General features: G+C 41.5%; 2 protein-coding genes across 2 annotated transcripts; both read right to left on the bottom strand.

Moving 5' to 3' along the window:
* Window positions 1–1,723: 1,723 nt before the first annotated feature.
* her13 (hairy-related 13) lies at window positions 1,724–5,286 on the bottom strand. The gene is made up of 4 exons (XM_018683993.2): window positions 4,756–5,286; window positions 4,390–4,476; window positions 4,203–4,284; window positions 1,724–3,141 (listed from the first exon to the last, which is right to left on the bottom strand). Exons 1-4 carry the CDS (start codon window positions 4,840–4,842, stop codon window positions 2,684–2,686), a joined length of 714 nt encoding a protein of 237 aa, XP_018539509.1. The 5' UTR covers window positions 4,843–5,286; the 3' UTR covers window positions 1,724–2,683.
* A 3,101-nt stretch (window positions 5,287–8,387) lies between these two features.
* On the bottom strand, window positions 8,388–10,302 carry her8.2 (hairy-related 8.2). Its single transcript, XM_018684002.2, has 4 exons — window positions 10,018–10,302; window positions 9,783–9,878; window positions 9,614–9,692; window positions 8,388–9,133 (listed from the first exon to the last, which is right to left on the bottom strand). The coding sequence occupies exons 1-4, from the start codon at window positions 10,078–10,080 to the stop codon at window positions 8,766–8,768; spliced, it is 606 nt and encodes a 201-aa protein (XP_018539518.1). The 5' UTR covers window positions 10,081–10,302; the 3' UTR covers window positions 8,388–8,765.
* Between the last annotated feature and the right edge of the window lie 5,087 nt (window positions 10,303–15,389).

The raw sequence follows: 15,389 nt of genomic DNA, 5'->3' as shown, positions 1-15,389 counted from the left end.
GCTTTGTTGTGTTGGTTTGACCGCACAGACTGTAATTTCATCTGTAATTCCATCAGCATTCAACCACTTGCTTCCTCTCATACATCTAAACATCCACACCATGGAGATACAAGCTCCACAGCACTCAAAAATGTCAATGACTGCTGACTAAGCATATATTTAAGGACCTTATGTGCTATAATTTCATTTACTCTGTTTAAAACAGTATAGATCTCCTGAAGAAGTGATTGTTCCAGTAAAAGACAGCTGTCGTGTTTCACAGATGTTAAACTTGGAACCACTGGTGAAACTTGGTGATGTTAATCGCTGCTAAAGAAAATCACCCACAGGTTATCATTTCAAACAGGGATGCATCCAAAGCAGAAAAGTGTAGATGTGTGTGAGTTGTGGCTCAGCAAACAGCACCTTCATGTCCAGTTGAAATAAATGTGCCAAGTATTTATAAATTCACCTCTGTTACTACACTGGTGCTGGTTTAAATACAACTTAATTTTTTTTTTTTGGTTAAAACTCATTTGGTTGAGGTAATAATAAGACATACTACTTGTCACGTACCAAACTTAAGCGGGCTATAATTCTAAAATAGTTGAGTATTTACAATTTATGCTACGTTATACTTAAAATGTACTCATTACAGAGGGAAATATTGTGTTTTAATTTATATGATGGTTATAGATTTTTTTTTTTTTTTTTAACTGTTTGATACACTCATTTGTTGTCTGGTTGACAGTTAGCAGTGTGAGAAAATCAGTACCATATTTGTTGTCCCCAGAGCAGCATCCCTCATGTCTCTGGATGTCTTGATGATCAAGAGTCAGTCAAAACCGTGTGCCTGTGTGTGTGTGTGTGTGTGTGTGTGAATGTGTGTGCAGGCTGGTCCCTTTGAAGAATCTGAGCCTGCTTGTATCCATTTTAGTGTCTTTTCAAGGCTTTGACGCTCCTCTGTCAAACGGCGAGGAGCTTTGATCACCGTGTCTCGTCCGCTCCCATTTCAATGTGTTTCCTCCGACGTTCACACCCAGGCCCTCCACCACCACCACCACCTCCTCCTCCTCCACCACCGCCAATGAGTCCTCCAGAATCATCTGACAACAGACAATGAACAACGTGCAATTGTCACCAAATATTAGATAGAGCCTATGGGTCCCGCATATGTTATGGAAAACTGCTTCTTCTCGTGTGGAAACCGGTTCGACCTACTCATTATTTCATCTCATCTCAGGGAGGGAGGGGTCGTGCTGCGCCGCTGTAGGTTTTGATGGCTGGTCCAGACAGTCCAGACAGGATCTAACAGTCCTTTGTTAATAGCCTCAGTGTATCTGAGGTGAGACTTGGAGAGGTGCGACTCTTTTATGTGCGCACACGTGCCCGCGCGTGGTGTGAGGATACTACTGATCCAAGAAGGAGAGGGTGTTAATATGAAGAACAGAGCTCATCTAGAAATTATGGTCTTAATTTGCCGCGTGATTATTTATTTGAATGTTCAGAAACTCAGAAAGGAAAGTTTGACTTCGGTACCAAGTGGCCTTAAGACTGACTAAATTTGTGAGAGAAAGTGCTAAATATATGCAAACTATTTTATTTAGTCTATAAAAGTAGTCCTTATTGATTATATATTAGCATTTCATGACAATATTTTTATTTAACACTCTTGTCCTTAGGAGGTCCTGTTTTCTGTTTTAGTGATCTGGTGTATTGAGTCACATCAGACAAAAAGCATGTTGCATTATTTTATTTAGCAAATTCAGACATTATGGCAAAACAATTCTAAACATCATTACAACATAAAGTGGTCATTCTGAGGGAGGCTACTGGTCCAATAAACTACAGGCCTTTATGAAATACAATAGAAATATTTATATTAATCAGAGGCATTGCCAATCTTCTAAAAGAGCTTTTCTCCTCGTACAAACCCTATACACAGAGTTATTGACAAAACAAGTGTGAACGTCATGAACTGTTCATTTTCTGTCCTTTGTTGGGTTATAAGTGTGTTGAGAGAGGGAGGCTTTCTTCAGGTGTAAGGAAAAATCACAACAGCCAAGGAGTCACTACTGAGGAGAGAGGGGGTGGGGGGGTGGGGGTACTTTCAGGAGGCCCTGAAAAAAAGGGGGGGGGGGGTGGCTTGAAGAACCTCTCTGGTGTGAAAAAGGAAAACTCCACCTTTTAACACTCAGATTTACATTTTTTTAATATCCAAAGCACTTAGGAATGTTTTTCTGATGAACTGCTGTCACATCAGCTTGCACTGTGTTGTCTTATTCTGCTCCACTTAGTGATTTCCTACATTTCCCAGAGTTCCGAGGAAAGGCTTTACACTTGAAGAGAAAAGCCACAGTCATGGTCCCTCCACAAATTCAAAGTGATCTGTGGTTGTGTTCCATTTTGGTTGATTAAGGCTGCTGTCAGAACAGTAATTGATCTCTTTGTCTCTTATTCAACAGATTTGATTATTGAACATCAATGTTGGGGGCCCAGAAGAAAATCCATGCATGTGGCCAGTTATCTGCAGGGGTAAAATGAGTCCAGAATGCAAAGTACATCACCCAAAATTGTTGTTTTGAAAGTGTTCATAGGATGGAATTTTCTCTTGTATATATTCAGCAGGAGGGCCTGTACCACATTTTAAAGGCCACCCACAAACCCTGCTTTAATGTATCCCAAACGTATCCCATCCAGCCCTCTACCAGGGTCTCCACATAGACCGAGGGTAGGTCATGCTCAGAGCCTCCCTGTTCTCCATGCCCTCTGTGGAGCTCTGGTTGTGCTCGCTGTCGGTCTCGTCCAGGTCGGAGCACAGGTCCTCGCTGGATGCGGTGGAGGGGGCCGGGGAGAGGGCCGAGGACGAGCCGCTCGATAGACTCCTTCCTCCGGGCGAAGCCAGGGTCGCACAGAGAGCCTCGCCGCCTCCGTGCCAAGTGCTGCCGTTGCTCCCTGAAGTGTCTGTGATTAGATCCATCAGCACGTCCTGGAGGTGGTCCTCGTTCAGGGGCATACACTCCAGCAGGTGGTTGAGGAGCTCGGCCGCAACCGTCGCATCTATCCCAGGACAGCTGGACACAAACATGTGGACCTCGTGCATGCACTGGATGTAGCCAGCTGCAAACCTCTCACTGGCTTCTCGGTTGAGTGTGTCTGTTTCTGTGGGAGGAAAGAAAAATGGTGAAGTGACTTTACCTTCTAGCACTTATACAACTGTACCACTGCTTGCACTCTAGTACAAGCCTTGTATTTTACATGAGTACTTCCATTTGATGTTACTGCTCCACTTTATTTCAGGAGACATTGTACTTTTTACTCCACTACATTTATTTGACAGCTCGAGTCATTTCTCAGCTAGTTAATATGCAGACTTTGGTACAAAACATATCATCGCATCTGACATTCTGCATCAGTGAGTATACTTACTTTACATTTTAAGTACATTTTGCCAGTTATACTTATCTGCTTTTTCTTATGTAAAATTTTAAATGCAGGACTTTTCCAGATAATGGATTTGTGTTTTTAAATTGTGATATTTGGTACTTTCACTTAAGACCCCAGTGCATTTTCCTCCTTTGATCCCAACCAAGTGATTATCACTGTTCAGTTTTTGGCCTGTCTCCTGGCTTTAAAGAGCACCTTGATAGCCACAGTCCTGGTTACCCAGGAGAGAATCAATCAGATGAGAATCAATCAGATGAAACTTTCAAACTACTGCTTGAATTCTACCCCAGATGAACTTGACTAACATTTGTCCTTTTATTTCAAACTTGGATTGACTGATATCATATTATCAGCCTGGACATAATGTAGAGCTTTGTTTTTTTATTGTTTTTTCCCCTTCTTTCTATGATGCTGATATAGATTTCAACTTCTCTTAATGTGCTGGGCTATTCTAATTTTACTTTAAAGCATCTATCTGGCCACTATATCCACGTCTCTATGGATTTGTCTTTTATTTTGCTTGAATATGTTTTGAAACCACCAACTGTCATCACCCAAAAAAAAAACAATATTATTAATATAGAGTTCATGGTTTGGAAAATATGACTTGATTTTTCAGGTTATCAAACAAAACTATCACTGAGGATGTAAACAAGTGCTGAGAAATCGTTTCCCCAGTAAAACCATATGCATATGCTTTTAAAGATGAGCTAGACTGCTTTAGCTGAATGAGTCTGAATGAGCAATTGACACCAGTGGACTAAATTTGTGCAAACCTTGGCTCCGGTTCTTCAGGATGTCCTCCACCTTTTTCACCGTCATCTCCAGCACCTCAGCGTTCTCCATTTTGGAGTGAAACTGTGGAAACGAGCAGCAGAGGGTTTTTTTTTTTTTTTTTCAGAAACTAAATCTACCACAGGGAGCCCAGGTGAGTCTGTATGTGTGTGCGCGCTCCATACTTACGTCTGTATCTGCCAGCAGAGTCCGCAGCTCCTGCAAACTCTCATTGATGCGAGCTCGCCTCTTCTTCTCCACCAGAGGTTTCCTAGTCTGCACAGAGCACAGAGACCAGACTTTAGCAAGAGAACAAAACAATTCAGTGACAGAATCCTCACAGCTGTCGATCTGTGCGCACGGGAAGAGTGCATGCTTTAACAAACCAGCAAACCGCAGCTGTTTATTCCTCGCTCTGTGATCAAAGTTGCGAACAACTCTGCGGTTTGCAGCGATGCGAAAATCATTACAGACTGATGCAGCGTAAAACCGGCGTGACAAGTGCGTCATTGCCAGGTGTGTCCAGAGAGTGCGTTATTCCCTGCTCATAGCTACCTTCCTGTCCCCTTTCTGGATCCCATAGTAGGGCTCGTCGTCTTCCATGCCTGGTCCGGCGTTGCTGGGCCGAGCCGAGGGGGCCATGTTGGTTGGATCACCGCTTATGTGGCTTCTCCCACTGCCGATTCTTCCCTCTCGAGTCGCCTTCAGCGAAGGGGCAGCTGGCAAACGGAACCGGTTAGGGGAATTGGGGGAAAAAAAAAAAATCAACAAACTCACAGGCGAAGCGATGCGCCCTGTGTTTATTGTGCAATCCTATTGAGGCGTGCTGCTGGCGCTGAGTGGCTGTTGTTAGTATTTATAGGGGCTTATTAACATGTGAATAGGGGCTGAGCCGCTCTTGCTGGGGGGACAACAGGGCGCACACGGCCGGAGCCAATGAGCGTTCACCTCTTTTGTCTCCGGTCAGTCCCGGTCTGCGCATCGAAGAACTGGACGGGCTTTAATCAGACAGTTTGTTGGGTTAGGGGGCCGACCGCTCTGTTTTCCCCCTCTGCTGGCACTGATGAACTGTGTGTACTTCCATTCAGCTGTGTAAAATTCATTATCACGCAGAAGCGGAATATTAGAGCGATGCCTGAACTTTCATTTTTTGATCAAACTCAGTGATTTATGTTCAATTAACAGTTAGATGTAGACTGAAGAATATATTTTTACACATGACAGAGCTCTAACATAAATGTTTATATGCTTTTGTGTATTAAAATATTTTTACCGCATTATCCAAAGTAGTTATTTATTATTGTGGCTATATTTGTTTTTTTTTTTCCTGAGCATTTCCGTGTCATACCGTCTCTACGTTGCTCCAATAAGAATCTGCCCTGCCTGTTTTCTGCCCTACCAATTGTTCTTTCTGCCTGCTTTTGTGTCCGATCCTCAGCAGATTTACCCGGCTGTTTGGCGGATGTAACGCGATGCCTTCAGTTGGCAGCTGCTGCTGGCGGCCCCTCGGCCCAAACTGAATCAGCCGGGGGAATTAAGGGCCCTTCTCCAAAGAAAGCGACAGGTGTTGGCCTGCGCCTCGTTTGTTCTCCCCGTTGTTTTGTGACCTCTGATTTGTGTGTAACTGCATTCTCACGTTGCCTGCTCTGCTGCGAAAGAGTTTATAACGTCTGGTTGTTTTTGCTGATGAGCTCTACCTGTTCATGGTATCTTCGTTATAATGTGGTGTGTTTACAAACATGCAAAATATGAAGCTGTCATCCTTTAAATAACACACTGTTAAGGGTTGAGTGACACTGACCTGTGATATCAGTATTAGTAGCAGTTTCACATGATGCTTTAGTCCTTTGCGCACATTGTCTCTTTGTTTATGTCTAATAGGAGCGCTCAGTCCTCGGCTCTCGTTATTATACGTGTTTTGTACAAGGTATTATCATGCAAATGACCTCTACAACAGAGCAGTTCTGTCTGCTGGAAAAAAAAAAAAAAAAAGGGACCACTCAGGCATTTTTGCCACCTTGCAGGTAAATGTAATGATCTGTCATCCGGTGTTCTTTTACGCACGGTATTTCCACAATTGCGCAGCATTTCCGCAGAAAAAGCACCACTAAACTCTAGTGCCCCAAATGAAGGAAGAGTTTCAGACCTTTGAAGTGGAGGGGTTTTGGCACCTCGCCACCCCCAGATCCCTGTTCCAGATCTTTAATGGTGTGGACTGTGGAGAGAGCAGCTGTCTCGGCTCGCTTTTGTTGGGGAGCTCGCTGAGAGAGAGAGAGAGACCACCCCCCACCCCCACCCCCACCCCGACCCGCCGCCAAACATAACGGCAATAATAGCTGAAGAACTGGCTTTTTTTTCTTTAACTAACTTATTTTCGAACTTTGATAGAGGCCAAAGGAAACTAGTTATACAGGATGTTGTCAGTGTCCAGATCATAGAAACTACATGCACAATTCAGAGGCAGCCTTTACTCGTTGTTCATGTAGCTCAACCCTCAGTGCCCGGTTCTTTCAATCTCAAAAACATAAACATAACTATGATTTATAATAATAGAATTATTTATCATCAATGCCTCCATCCTAATCCACGTGTTAAAGGGTCAGTTCACCCAGATCACTTTTAAACATGTTTTCTAGCCATGCAGATGATTTGGGTTTTTGTCCAGGTTTTGAATGATCATTTCTGTCACCACCTTGATACCATGGACGTGAGTGTAATTTTTTTGTTGTGTGGTAAAACATCCAAAAATAGCAAAACTCAGAGGCATCAGCCAGTCCAGTAAATTAAAGAGGATATTTGATGATGAATAAGAGACACCTCTCACCCCCAGCAGTCCAAGCCTATAGCAGACTGTTGCTATGGGTTGTATGATGCATTGAGTACTTCATCTCTCTCTTTCTTATGTCTCCCCCTCTCCCCCTCTTTCTCCTCTCTCTCCTCTCTCCCCCCTTTCTCTAACTGGTAGAGGCAGATGGCCGCCCACCCTCAATACTGTTCTGTCAGAGGTTTTGCTGTTAAAAGGGAGTTGTCCTCTCCACTGTCACCACGCATTTGCTCATAATGTGAACTGTTGTGCTTCTCTGTAATATTGTCTTGCCTTTATTCTGTGAAGTGCTATAATGTATGTTGTGATTTGGAGTTATGAAAAAAAAAAAAACTGAACTGCAATGAATGATTTATACTAACCTTTTAATTAAAGCTGCAGCTTTTTGTTTATTATCAACTTGTGAATTTGTCATGGTTAACATGTTAGCTAGCACACAGATATGAGATGACATGTTTCTGGCCACCTGACAAATTTCAAGTCCAGTAAGCCTTTTCATGGAGGACACAATTTGACATGCCACAGCAGGGAAAGCACAGGTGATGGATGAATTCAGTTTAGCTGTTTCAGATTCATGGTCTGTTTGACCTCACAGTGTTAAACAGCTAAAGAAAAACAGAATTACGATTCAATATTTGACGGAAAAATTTGGGTTTAGGTTGGTGTGTATTCACTAGCTAGTCACTGACTTTCGCTGATATTTGTTGCTGAGCAGGTACTGTGTTTACCTGAGTTTATTTACTGAAAACAGCTGCCTGCTGCTGCTGGAAATGTGGTGAGACTGAATTATCAGTGTTTGCAGTTGCAGCCATTAAAACAATGAGCTGAAAATGGGTTAAAAAGACTTAAGCTACTGAACTGCAGCATTACAGTCCTTACGTTACATTATAATGTCATTTGACTTTGAATTTAAAGAAAGATATTGATTAAAGCACAGATGTTCTCAAATGCTATAAGAAGTTAAGGACCTTTTTTTTAACAGTAAAAATCCAGGCTGACTATAGATTTGTTGGGTCTCTCTCTGTAAATATCATATTTCAAAGAGTTGATATGAAAAGTGCCTTGAGATGACTTTTGTTGTGGTTTGGCTCTATATGAATAAAATTGAATTAAATTGAATATATCACGGTAATATTATAGGCACTAAAATAGGCCTCATTTGCCAATCATATTTCCATATCTATATTTGTATGAATATAATAGACAACCTGAAAAGTAAACAGTTTGGATCTCCCTGAGAGACCTAGGTAAGCTGTTCTATGTCAGAGGCTATATCCTGTCCTCTTCAGCAGTGCATGGCCACTATAACAGAAAGATCAAGAGAAGAGCAACTACACATGAACAAGTTCATTAATGAAGCTGATTAAAATGTAAAATAGTTTTATTATTATTAATGTTAAGGTTAATTATACAGCAATGGAGGAAGACATAAAAATCTATGCAATGGAAAGCAATTGGTCTAAGAAGCAATGTCATGCCTTTTAATATCAAATAAATAAAGCTGTTAATACAATAAATACATGACAGATTAATAAGGGCCTTCTATAATGCAGGCTACAAGAAGTTGACTTCTGAAGGGAAGTACTGAGAAAAGGTCTGTATAGAATCATTATAGCACACCTACAACAATGATCACTGGAACAAAACCGCCCCACGTTTGTCTTCTGAGCAGCATATCTATAAGATACATAACAGAGGATGGTCTAACAAAATGAAGAACCAAGATCATTGATCCACAAGTTCACCAGGGCCTCCACATCTCCAGCATCCCCAGGTGGGAGCTGTGGAGGGTGGCTCTCTCCTGATGTCCAGCTGCATGGCAGGTGGGGCCCTCTCTCTGGAGCTGCCTCCCAGGCAGGGGTTCTCCTCTGAGGGGTGTGCCTGGGATGCCCTGGCTGACTGGAGGAGGGACACTGTGTCTGAGGGGGGCCTGGCTGAAGGGACGCTCATCAGTGGACCTGGGCAGGGACTTGAGGAGGTGGTTGAGCAGGCGTGAGCCCAAAGTTTTGTCCATCCAGTCGCAAGTGAGGAGCATGTTGTGGACCTCATGCATGCACTGGATGTACCCCGTGCTGTATTTCTGCTGGGCCTCCAGGCCTGATGTGGGGTCTGTGGGGGGGGGAAGTGAAGAGGACAGAAGTTATAGCAACCCCTGGTGGTAGTGGAACAGCATGCATCCAGTAAACCAACTTGAATTACTGCTGTTTCTCATCAGGAAGCTGCTAATTCAAAATCTTCTGCAGCTGACCCACACAATTTCATTTAACTGTTAAAAACAATGTGTTCAAATTTCACCTCTCCTCTAACTATCATTTTACAGTTAAATACATTCACACATGAGAGATTTATTCCGAAGCATCCAGCGTTATATGTGCTGATGCTGCCCCCTGCTGCCTAATGCCAACTATAGGTCAAAAAATTTCATTTAAAAGTTTGTTACGCCCTATTTCACTCTAAGGGGCCACATGAAGTGATTTAGACATCAGCCAGCGTCACAGGGGTCAATAAAAACTACAATGTTAAGTCGTCTTGCATCAAATCCTACCCATGTGATGCCTAAAGTCAGGTGCACAGACCCATGTTTCTTACCGTTGAGTTTATTGCTCTGTATGTTCTGCAGATGTTTCACTGTCATCTCCAGAATATCGGCTTTCTCCAGTTTGGATTGCTGTAGAGACACGAGCAGGATTGAGGTTAACGTGATTCAGCCTCTATTGTTAACTTGTAGAGGGGATGAGACACGTGAGGGAACACTCACATCAAGTCTGAACGCTCCGATCACAGTTTCTTTCAGCTGATCCAGACAGTTGTTTATCCTCTCCCGTCTCTTCCTCTCAATGAGCGGTTTTCTTAGCTGTAAAGGTAAAGACATAAAGTCGGTTACAGGCAGCCATCATGAAGAGGAACCATGCTGGAGTGCAGAGGGGTATGCGGTCCATACTTAGGTGTCCTGAAAGAGAAGGTGATCTTTAGTAAATCCAAGTGTAAAATACCTTTCTCTCCTCCTTGGCAGTGGGATGTTTCCCCACGTTATGCGCCATAGATGAAGCAGTCATGCTTTTTGTTTTTTGTTTTTTCTGTCTGAGCACTTCTGTCCCTTCTCCTCTGAATCTCAACGTGTTTCTAAGGCCCTCGGCGCGGCACGGCCCTCGTATTTATAGGACTCCATTAGCATGTGAATGCTCCAACTCTTTGGCTGCGGGATTTTCCCACACACGGGGTCCCATCAGTCAAGACTGACAGGTCACTGCCTCCATTCAATAACCGAGAGACCCGGCCTAGAAAAAAAAAAGAGAAGTACTCAAAAGCGACAGATGTCCAGCCTGAAACCATGCACCACCCCTCTCCACCCTCCACCCAACAGAAAAAAAAACTGCTGTTTCCTCTTCTCCCAGGGATGAACAAGAGTGTGCAGTTACCGTGCTTTACTCTGGGGAGCCCCTCGCTCATTCTTTTCAGGGGCAACATTACAATGCCATATCAGATCCAAAATATGCAGTTAGACGCTCTTCTACATATCATACCATACACACCGCATTAATGCCAACATGGGCCAATGATGACTTAATTTAACAACACAGGCTGAATGTAGTACTATATCATATTGGTCATAGCCTTTATAATAATGACATTATACACAGAGAACTTAGAGGACAATACATTTATTTGCCCCTTATTCAACACAGCTTCTCTTTCTTACAGATCATTTGGTTTGTATGAATTAACTTACATTGTCCACTGATTGTTTGACAGGTGATGGGCCTGTGTTGTGTAGGTAGCTTTATTCATACATGAAACAAAATGAAATATTGATAAATGTATTGTATCTGCTATCAGATACCATCAGCATGTGACATTTTTCAGCTGATAAAACCAATCATCATACTTGAATGTGGTAAATAAGCTTTATTTAAATATATTTATTGCAGTTGTAGTTTACACCACAGTTTCTGAGGGCACAGACCACATGATTTTATTCCAGACAACAGGTTTAAATTTTCAACCACAGTCAGGCCAGTGATAGAACAACAGTCCTTTTAACAACAAAAGAAACAACATAACGATGAGACTCTAGACAAAAACATGATTATGTACAAAGGCCAATTCCAATAAAGTTGGGACGCTGTGTAAAATGTGAATAAAAGCAGAACACAGTGATTTGCAAATCCTTTTCAACCTATGTTCAATTCAACACAGAGACAAGATATTTAATGTTCAAACTGATAAACTTTATTGTTTTGTTTGTTTGTTTTGGAAATATACACACATTCTGAATATGATGCCTGCAACACCTTCCAAAAAATGTTGGACAGGGGCAAGAAAAGACTGGGAAAACACCTGGAACATCCTCAGGTAAGTAGGTTAATTGGTAACAGGTGATATTACCATGATTAGGTAATAAAGGAGCACTGCTGAAAGGCTCAGGAGTTCGCAAGTAATGATGGCATCTCCACTTTGTGAAACACTGCATGGGCAAATGGTCGACTGAACAAAGGTTCTCAACATGCAATTGCAAGGTATTTAAAGATTTCACCATCTACAGTATCATCAAAAGATTCAGAGAATCTGGAGAAATCTCTGCAGGACAAGACTGAAAACCAACACTGAATTCCTGTGACCTTTGATCTCTCAAGATCACGGCAATAAAAACCAGCATTCTGTGATGAATATCACACAGTGGGCTCGGTAACACTTCAGAAAACACAGTACATCGCTGCATCTACAAATGTAAGTTTAGACTCTACCATGCAAAGTGAAAAGCCATATATCAACAACATCCAGAAACACAGCTGACTTCTCTGGGCCAGAGCTCATCTGAGATGGACTGACCCCAAGTGGAAAAGTGTGCTGTGGTCTGACAAGTCCACATTTCAAATAGTTTTTGGAAATGATGGCAGGCTAAAGAGGAGTTTAAAAAAAACAGCAAGTGAGACCCAGGACTGTTGAGCAACTTAAGATGTACATCAAGCAAGAATGGAAAAAAATTTCTTTTCAAAAAATTCCCTTTTCAAAACTTCAACAGTTAGTGTCTTCAGTTGCCAGACGCTTACTTAGTGTTGTCAGAAGAAAGAGTGATATTACACAGTGGTAAACACACTATTGTCCCAACTTTTTTGGAACGTGTTGCAGTAATCAATGTGTGTATATCCCCCCCCCCAAAAAAAATGATGACGTTTATCAGTATGAACATTAAATATCTTGCCTTTGTGCTGTATTCAATTGAATATAAGTTGAAAAGGATTTGAAAATCACAGTTTTCTGTTTTTATTTGCATTTTACATAGTATCCCTACTTTTTTTTAGAATTGGCATTTGTAATTAACAAATATAGCTATCCCTTCATCTCCCTCTCTCTCTCTCTCTGTCTCTCCTGTAGGGAGCTGAGTGTAGATGAACCTCCACAGACCTGCTGGTCCGGGTTGTGTGGTTATCCCTCTCTGGTCACACAGGTCCACATACTACAGGCTAACTGACTTGCAGGACAAGACTCTGACGGAGGTAGATTTGCTTTTGTTTGTTCTGAATATTTGCTTAATATCATCATGAGCTTGAACGTCTGCCTTTATTTTTTGGTATTTTACCTAAAATTCTTTGCATCATGTTTAAACAGTGCAGAAAAACCTAACCTGCTGTCACCAATGTTATTTTCTTGCTACCAGTAGATGGCAGAAGTAAGTTACACTGGTCGGTCTGAATGTGAAACTGTCATGATAACAGACAGGTCCCGTGTTCATGTGCCATGTTTGCATTTATTAAAATACTTTAAACTATAGTAAACTAAGCAGGCGCTTCTTTGATCAGCAGTGTTTATGCACACTTTATACTTTATACATCTCCACTGGATAATTAACTCTGTGCCCTGTATGATTAAAACCTGAAAAATCAACATGAAAACCAGTGGACTGAATTAGTCATATTTGTTTTAAAATTTACTGAGATAAGAACTCTGGACAAGTATAAATAATTCTACTGTACTGTCTGCTTTAGAAGTATGGTGACACACCACTGTGCCTGAATTTCTCTAGCTCTTTATTCGACTGTCATGTAAACTTGCAGCTGCCTATTTAGCCTCTGCTATGTACAACATGTTAGCTAAAAGAATGGTACAAGGAAGGAGTTGACTAATGTGATTTGCTTTTGTTGTTTGGAAAACTGGTAATAAATACAATATTAATCTGACATAATTTCTGCAATAATAAATACAAAATACAGAGACCAAATATATATGTATATACAGTATTTTAGCCTGCCATAGATATTTAGATTAGTTATAATGTTTGGCTGTTGGAGGACAGTTGGTATCATTGATTCAAAATGTACACCTGTTTATTAATTATGAAAAACAGGATAATGCAGCCCTGGGTACAGACAAATAAAAGGCTCCCAAATGTCCTTCCTCAAGGGCCCCACAGACTGAAAGTGTCTGTGTGGTCACTATGAGTCTCTGTGGCTCTGTGTTTTAAAATAACTTCCACAGCTTAATGATGGAGACAAGGCTGACATGGAGAACTGAGTCTGGATGAACTGACCACTGCACAGCCACTGGCCAAAGGACAGGCTCCAGATGGTTTGTCCACTTGTTTCAGTTAGCACCTCAGGAATATGCTTGGTCTATATCAGGTTTTAATGGGTTGTTTTTAAAGAGGGGAGCTATCAGCTTAATGTCCAAACGCTGTCATTACCCTGTTGACAAAAAGGAGACCTGGATTAAAGAACTGGAACAGTATAGGTCACGTGTTTCAATCCTCAGATACAACCCATAGCAGTATACCAGCAGCAGGTGCAAATAACTGCCAGAGGTTTAAGACCTAAGATGTTCTGTTTTGATGAGACTTTAACATATATGTTATATATATGTTTCCAAACCTCTCTGCAATGGTTTATTAGTCACAGTTTTTACTACCACCAAGAACAGCACAATGTTACCTTTAAAGATGTAGCATTGTTCATAAAATAAGATAAGATAGACTTTATCTATACCACTTGTGGGAAATTTACATGTTACAGCAGCAAGAAAAAAAGACAGAAAGAAAGAAAAAATAACAGATATTTTTGGGTGTTTTCAGCTGTGTTGTCACTACAGTGTGCTTTTATTTTGGGTGATGTGAAATTGCAACTTCCTCTCTTATTAAGCCAGGTCTTTTTACATTGCAATTGCAGATAAATTGTATAGGAGTCTGTCAGCTGTATTAATTACAATAGTGTTATCTAACAGTTTTAGACCATTAGAATCTTTTTTTCAAGTGTTGAATGAATATATGAGGATCTCCTCATAACTGATGGTTCCCACTTGTCTCTTCTTTCCATCATATGTGACACACTCTCCTTGTCAAAGTCATTTGGAATTTTATGTAATTCATTGAGACTGAGCCGAGAGGAAAATGAGCTGCACTACCACTTCCAGCCACAGCAAAGAGTCAATGGGCTGGTGGTGCTGTTTCAATATTTAGGCTGTTGGGGAGGGAGAGGGTGAAAACACTGTAGAAAAAGTGTCCTTTGGGTGTTGGGAGAGACCAAAAACAAAGCTAAAAGAGAAGACTCAACGAAAAGACTTAAATTCGTTGGGTGGACACAAACATAACTCCAAATAAATTATAACATTGCTCTGCAACTGCTTGATGGAAATAGGCAATTGTTTGCTCACAAGTTCATAATATCAACATAAAAAAATGCAAATATGTTGATGCTGTGTTCATGGTTTGTTTCCACTGGCTCCAATAAATGAATTAGTAAATAAATAGATACATAAATCAGTTATTGCAGGTGTAATTCTTGCTTTCAACTTGGGATTGTTATATGTATTTTTACCATGGACATGTCTAGTTTTGCTGTTGACCAGAGAAATTCTATGTGTGTGTGTGTGTGTGTGTGTGTGTCTGATTACAACCTCCCCTATGTTGTAGCTTATCACCCCCCACTGACTCTCTCTCTCTCTCTCTCTCTCTGTAACAGGGATCAGTGGCAGTGAATGAGCAGCTTGCCGTGTCACTGTTAATACCAACAAGAAAGAGGGAGGGAGGGAGGGAAGGGAGGAGGAGGAGGAGGAGGAGGAGGCCGTCATTCACTGCTTAAAACTCAATATACCCTCACATGAAAGAGAGAAGAGAGAAAGAGTTAAAGAGAAAAGAATAGAGGAAGAAATTTTGCATTCCTTGTTTAGACTGAAGCACTGGAAGTAAAGACAGAAACACAGACGGAAAGAGTCATATCTGCAAAGAGAGAGGGAGGAAAAGAGAAAGAGTCATAGTGACAAGAGAGGAGAGAGTGAAAGAAGCAAGAAGGCACTGGAGATAAGGAAAGGTCTGAGGTAGGAGAAAGAGTAAAAAATCAGGGTATTTTCTTCCAGATCCTTCTACTGTTGGATT

Source organism: Lates calcarifer, linkage group LG21 (genome assembly GCF_001640805.2).
Source record: "Lates calcarifer isolate ASB-BC8 linkage group LG21, TLL_Latcal_v3, whole genome shotgun sequence".
NCBI classification, from domain to species: Eukaryota; Metazoa; Chordata; class Actinopteri; family Centropomidae; genus Lates; species Lates calcarifer.
Note: the sequence above shows the minus strand (reverse complement) of the source record. Positions and strands in the feature narration are given on the sequence as shown.

Coding starts and splice junctions, on each gene's coding strand:
- her8.2 (XM_018684002.2), bottom strand. CDS start 10,080: ATGACTGCTTCATCTATGGCGCATAACGTGGGGAAACATCCCACTGCC. Junction 9,693..9,782: donor TCGGAGCGTTCAGACTTGAT/GTGAGTGTTCCC, acceptor GTGTCTCTACAG/CAATCCAAACTGGAGAAAGC. Junction 9,134..9,613: donor ACAGAGCAATAAACTCAACG/GTAAGAAACATG, acceptor CCCCCCCCACAG/ACCCCACATCAGGCCTGGAG.
- her13 (XM_018683993.2), bottom strand. CDS start 4,842: ATGGCCCCCTCGGCTCGGCCCAGCAACGCCGGACCAGGCATGGAAGAC. Junction 4,477..4,755: donor TCCAGAAAGGGGACAGGAAG/GTAGCTATGAGC, acceptor TGCTCTGTGCAG/ACTAGGAAACCTCTGGTGGA. Junction 4,285..4,389: donor CTCTGCTGGCAGATACAGAC/GTAAGTATGGAG, acceptor TCGTTTCCACAG/TTTCACTCCAAAATGGAGAA.